We start from the raw sequence: 6,342 nt of genomic DNA, 5'->3' as shown, positions 1-6,342 counted from the left end.
ATTAATAGTAGTGCAGACTTAGTAAATAGTTTGACAGTGCTGAGGGAATTATTTGTTTAGCAGAGTTATGGCGTTTGGGAAAAAACTCTTCTTGTGTCTAGTTGTTCTGGTGTGCAGTGCTCTATAGCGTCGTTTTTAGGGTAGGAGTTGAAACAATTTATGTCCACAATGTGAGGGGTCTGTAAATATTTTCACAGGCCTCTTTTTGACTCGTACAGTATACAGTATACAGTATATATATATGAGTATGTGTACATATGTATGTGTATAAATATGTATGTATATGTCTTCTTAAGTTTTCGCGAGTGTGCATATGCAAGAAATTAAAATCTCGGGTGTTTTCCCGCATCATTGTAAACAATGACGTGGGAAAACACCCGAAATTTTAATTTTTTGCTTATGTATGTATATGTATATATGTATATATATATCCACAATTACACGGGAAGAAACCCGAAATATTAACTATACACACACACATATATATATATACACACACACACACATATATATACATATGCATACATATATACATGCATACATACATACTTATATACATACATACATACATATATATATAGAGAGAGAGAGAGAATATATAGTGCGTGTATGTATACTATAATACTATATAATACTAGATAGATAGATAGATAGATAGATAGATAGATAGATAGATAGATAGATAGATAGATAGATAGATAGATAGATATGGATATACACACACACACTACAGACGCTATGCTGGCTGCTTCTGCCCACTGGGCTCCGACCGACTTCCAGCAAGGAATTCCTCGCCAGCCTCCCGTGAAATCCCTGGAATTTCCGGGGAAGATGTGGCTTGACTTGGAAGCCCCGGGTCACGTGACTTCCAGGGCCGACTTAAAGACTTCGCTTGGCAGGTCGGCCGTGGGCATCCCGCGCGCGCGAAGGGAAACTTAACTTGGCGGGGCAAGGCTTTAGCGGCGCTCGCTGCCCGTGGACCTCGGGGATAAAGCGACGCGCGAAGCGATTCCGCCTTCCGGGGCCTGGAAAACCTCCGAGCGTCTCCTTCCTGCAAACCCCTCCCGGCCGCCTCGCTTCTTTCCAGCCCCTCCTGAAAGGATGGGGGCAGGCGCCTTGGCCATCTGTGTGAGTACGGGCTGCCTTGGCGCTCGGTAGGCGGTAGGCGTGGAGAGCGGGGGAAAGAAGGCCGGGGGGGGTGTGTGGGGGGGGGTTCGTGTTTTTGCACGCGGGCGAGCAAGCGTGCATGCAGCAGGGGGAAGTGGGCGAAAGCGCGCGCGGGTTTGAACGCCTTTGCTGCGCTACTCGGTGAATGCGCGACCCTCTGGATTGTTATTCGCTGTAGCTGCCCTGCCGGGGTTAAGCGGTCTGTTTTACTTTATTGTTGGAGATATTTGCCATTTTTTTCTCCTGGCCTCTTATTCTAATAATATAATTATTATATTATAATATATTCCAATATATATGTAATATAATATATATTATAATCAGGAACCATTGCAATACAGGTAATCCTCGATTTACGGCTACAACGCAGCAGCAATAACAGTTCGGTGACGGCCACAAAGGCCAGCAAAAGTTCAGTTGCTAAGCGAGACATTTGTCAAGTGAGTTTTGCCCCCGTTTTACCATCTTTCTTGCCACGGTTATTAAAGGAATGTGGCTTCCTCCGTTGACTTCTTCTTGGCAGGTGGTCGCAAAAGGTGAGATCCCGTGACCCTGGGGACACTGCCACTGTCATAAATATGAGTCGGTGATGGCCAAACGTTTCAATTTTGATCAGGTGGCCGTGTTGAAATATTGCAGAGTTTGTAAGTGTGAAAAAAACGTGTCGTAAGTCGCCTTTTTCAGTCCCGTTGTAACTGAATGGTCACTAAAGGGGTGCTTGGTGCTCTCTGAGCTTGCTTGTTTTCTTGCAGAGGTTTCATTACCCTTAACTAGGTAACATCATCAGTGCTAGTCTAGTCTAGCGCTGATGATGTTACCTAGTTGGGTAATGGAACATTTGCAAGAAAACAAGCAAGCTCAGAGAGCACCAAGGATCCCCTCATTTCAACCCTGAACTACAAATATTTATTCATTCATTCATTCATTCATTCATTCATTCAATTTATATGCCACCCCTCTCCAAAGACCCAGGGCGGCTCACAATACACTCAAAAAATCACTATAAAAACACTTAAAAATTAAAAACATTAAAAACATTAAAACCCATTCACACCATTCATGGCCGGATCTCGTCACTTGGTAGTACAGGGGTTTAAGGCACCCTGTTATTAAGCTTATTAAGACCAGCTGCCTGCAATTACTGCAGGGTTCGAATCTCGCCAAGGCTCAAGGTTGACTCAGCCTTCCATCCTTTCTAAGGTAGGTGAAATGAGGACCCAGTTTGTGGGGGCAATAAGCTGACTTTGTATAAATATACAAAAGGATGAAGGCTATTGCTGAGCACATTGTAAGCCGCCCTGAGTCTTCGGAGAAGGGCGGCATATAAATCAAATTTTTTTTTTTTAAAAAAAAAGCAAGATCAATGGCCCCAGGCCTGCTGGAAAAGCCAGGTCTTCACCGCTTTTTGGAAGGCCAATAGGGTGGGGATGGTCCGGACCTCAGGAGGTAAATGATTCCATAGGGCAGCCACAGAGAAGGCCCTCCCCCGCGGGCCCACCAGCCGGCATTGTTTAGCTGACGGGACCCGGAGGAGACCAACACTGTGGGATCTTACCGGTCGCTGGGAGCTATGCGGTAGAAGGCGGTCTCAAAGAGAAAAGAGAAAATATTCTCCTTTATTGATCACTAAAGGAGCTGTTGTAAATCAAGAGCTACCTTTATAGATTTACTGTAAGGGCAGAGGAGAATATTTGTAGCTCAGGAATGAAATGAGGGTTACTTGGTGCTCTCTGAGCTTGGTGGTTTCCTTGAAGACATTTCATTACTGAAAAAAAGCAACTTTGGGACACCCATGATCTGGATGATTAAGAATCTCCATAGACATTATGCACTGATTACATTACCTAGTTTGAGTAATGAAACGTTTGCAAGGAACCAACCAAGTTCAGAGAGCATCAAAGATCTCTCATAGCCTCCTGGGACAGATGTTGCCTCCCATAAACACCAGAAAAGGGTTTGTTTTGTTTGTGGGTATTATTTTTAGCTCTGGGAAATCATTTCTTGATTCAGTATTTGTTCAGTGGCATTTGTGTCCGTGCCTGGAAAACTACAGTAAAGTGAGATCTGGTCCAGCTTGTGGTGTTGTTGTTTTACCTCTGTTGGATTTTATTACTGTTTTGAAAAGTTATTTCAGTGCTAGCCTGTCGTTCAGGAATTTGCAGCATTCGATTTCACAATCATTTCACAGTTGCACAAATGACAGCCTGCATGTTTTAGAAGAAGAGGCGTGAGGGAAATGTGTTTGGCTTCTCTAAATAGGATTTCCCCTTATGTGAGGACTTCTGATTTGGGGATTTTACTGTTCTTTTTGCTGAGGTAATTTTGTGGGTAAAAGTGATTGAAATTGTCAGGCCGTTGATTTCTAAAGCAAGTGCTTGCACGTCTGCCTGCAGGATGAAGAGGCTTGAAGTAGTGATTATAAACGTGCCACTTGTTGCCTGTTTGCAGAATCACTTTTTAAACAATCAGAAGCAGGCAAGATTTAACACGATTTGAAACACTGTTTGTTCAGTATAGATGGTTCAGACAGGCATATGAAGATCTGCTGTTCCCTTATAGCCTACTCGTTCTCAGTAGAAAGAAATGGATTCCATTAAATGGGGAAAAGATCATACTGCATAAAAGATATAAGGTCATCCTTGCCTTATGACCACAATTGACCACAAAGTTTCCATTGCTAAGCAAGAAAGTTGTTAAGTGAATTTTGCTCCTTTTTTGCCACAGTTGTTTGTTTGTTTGTTTGTTTGTTTGTTTATTAGTTTGTTTATTAGTTTGTTTATTAGTTCGATTTATATGTCACCCTTCTCCGTAGACTCAGGGTGGCTTAAAATGCGTTAAGCAATAGCCTTCATACTTTTGTATATACCTGCTTAGTAGGGCTTTCGCCCCCCCCCAAGCGCTGTTCTTTTTTATACAAAGTCAGTTTATTGCCCTCACAAACCTCGAAAGGATGGAAGGTAGAGTGAATCACTGCAGTTGTTAAGTTAGTAACGCAATTGTTACGTGAACCTGGCTTCCCCATTGATTTTGCTTCTTAGAAGGTCGCAAAAGGTGATCACATGACCCCAAGACACCACAGGCATCATAAATACATGCCAGTTATACAAGCATCCAAATTTTGATCATGTGACCACTGGGATGCCGTAACGGTTGTAAATGTGAAAAACGGCCATAAGTCACTTCTTCACTGCTGTTGTAACTTCAAATAGTCACTAAACAAATGGTGGTAAGGAGTACGTGTGTACAAATTGCATATATTCTGTATTCTTTCTCATAGTCTTATCTGCATTTTAATATGGGTGATTTACATAGGTATCAGATTTATTGCTAATTATGTGTTTGGTGCTATCTCAAGGTTGCCATTATGGCCAAGGATTAGGGTTACTTTTTTTTTTTTTTTAATTTGGTTTATATGCCGCCCTTCTCTGGAGACTCAGGGCAGCTTACAATGCGTTAAGCAATAGCCTTCATACTTTTGTATATTTATACAAAGTCAGCTTATTGCCCCCACAAACTGGGTCCTCATTTCACCTACCTTAGAAAGGATGGAAGGCTGAGTCAACCTTGAGCCTTGGAGAGATTCGAACCAGCAGTAAATTGCAGGCAGCTGTGTTAATAACAGGGTGTGTAAACCACTGTACTATCAAGGCTCTTGATAGCATGCTTAAGCATGTTTAAATTGAAAATCGCTGTCTATAAAGGTGTACAGCAACTATAGGGAGCTTTGAACAAAAAGATTGGAGACTATATGGGTAGAGTATCAGAGAAGATAGGTGTGCAAAGCCACCGATTGTTCCCAGTTTCCTGAAAACAGATGAACAATATCTGCTGTAGTAATTTTTATAAGTGGTGTATAGAATTTAACTCCCAGCTAAATTATAACATGAATACTCATACCTGAGTAACCCAATAGGAAATTCCACCTCTGTAGACTACATAGAGTTAAAAAAAAATAAGTAATAATCCCAGAAGTTAATTTTTCAGGTAAAATTATATTTTAGGCATTGTTTTTTATTTATATTTGCTGATATATGTATATGGCTGCTTTAATTATATACAGCTTAAAAATCAGTGTTTCTCAAACGTGGTAACTTTAAAATGGTGACTTCAAATAATTAGAATTGAAGGTGGGGTAAGGAATGGGTGCATGGGCCTTTCCCCCCATGCCTCTGTCTCCTCATTAGATATAGTGGACCCTGCATACAATTATCTGTTTGGCTGTACTGGGGGTGGGCCTGGCTTCTGTCCCCCTCTTGGGACATCTGGGGTCAGGAATGGAGGCTGCAACATTGATGCTGATAGAAGCAATTGTAAAGGTGCAAGCACAGAGTATGGTGAATTGAAATAATTCGCTGAGCAGTCCTACCTTCCTTTTTTCCTTTCTTTGATTCCTTTGTTCTCTCCCTCCCTCCTTCCTTCTTTTCTCCCTCACTTTATTCTTTTTTCCTTTCTTTTTTCTTTTCCTGTCACTCTTTCATTCATTTTCCTTTCCTTCCCCTTCCCCTTCCCCTTCCCCTTCCCCTTCCCCTTCCCCTTCCCCTTCCCCTTCCCCTTCCCCTTCCTTCCTTCCTTCCTTCCCTCCCTCCCTCCCTCCCTCCCTCCCTCTTTCTTTCCTTCCTTCCTTCCTTCCTTCCTTCCTTCCTTCCTTCCTTCCTTCCTTCCTTCCTTCCTTCCTTCCTTCCTTCCTTTCTTTCTTTCTTTCTTTCTTTCTTTCTTTCTTTCTTTCTTTCTTTCTTTCTTTTGTCTTTCTTGGTGCATCCCTCAGGCCTTGTCTAGAGATGCCAGAACGTGACTTTTGGCCTGGGCAACCCTTCCCTAATGAGACACTGAGATAATTTTTTAATTTACAAGCATGACGTTCTACTACAGGGCAGACTGCCTACAAGGATGGAAAATGCCACACCTGTCTGTGCACGGCTGTGTTACAAATCCACCTTTCAAGTGTTGTGTTACCACAGTTAGACTTGATCTGTCCTTTGCCGTTGCATAATATTACATCTATGTTTACACTCATTTTTCAGAGAACCAGCGCCCCATTCATTGAATACATTTAATTTCCGCTCCTCCCATAGTTTCCTCTGGTAATGCAGCTTGAATGTTTCTAAGTTATCCACTCAGTTGCTTGGCTACGGATTCAGGCCACTCCTTATTGACTTTCTTTTTTCCTGTTCAACC

At 42.2% G+C, this 6,342-nt stretch overlaps 1 protein-coding gene across 4 annotated transcripts in view; it reads left to right on the top strand.

Annotated features, from left to right (window-relative positions):
• Positions 1 to 833: 833 nt before the first annotated feature.
• The window catches only part of FAM13A (family with sequence similarity 13 member A), a 150,938-nt gene continuing 145,429 nt past the window's right edge, over positions 834 to 6,342 (top strand). For 2 of the 4 annotated variants that reach the window (XM_087875130.1, XM_060686961.2), the window contains exon 1: positions 834 to 1,128. In XM_087875130.1, coding sequence (XP_087731256.1) covers positions 1,102 to 1,128 — 27 coding nt within the window. In that variant the 5' untranslated portion in view covers positions 834 to 1,101. The remainder of the gene's footprint in view (positions 1,129 to 6,342) is intronic. The other 2 variants (XM_060686962.2, XM_060686960.2) reach the window with 1 other exon arrangement.

The sequence above is a fragment of the Pantherophis guttatus genome, chromosome 8 (genome assembly GCF_059756535.1).
Source record: "Pantherophis guttatus breed Tessera chromosome 8, ASM5975653v1, whole genome shotgun sequence".
In the NCBI taxonomy this organism is placed as follows: Eukaryota; Metazoa; Chordata; class Lepidosauria; order Squamata; family Colubridae; genus Pantherophis; species Pantherophis guttatus.
The sequence above is the reverse complement of the archived record's forward strand: the minus strand, read 5'-3'. Positions and strand labels throughout refer to the sequence as shown.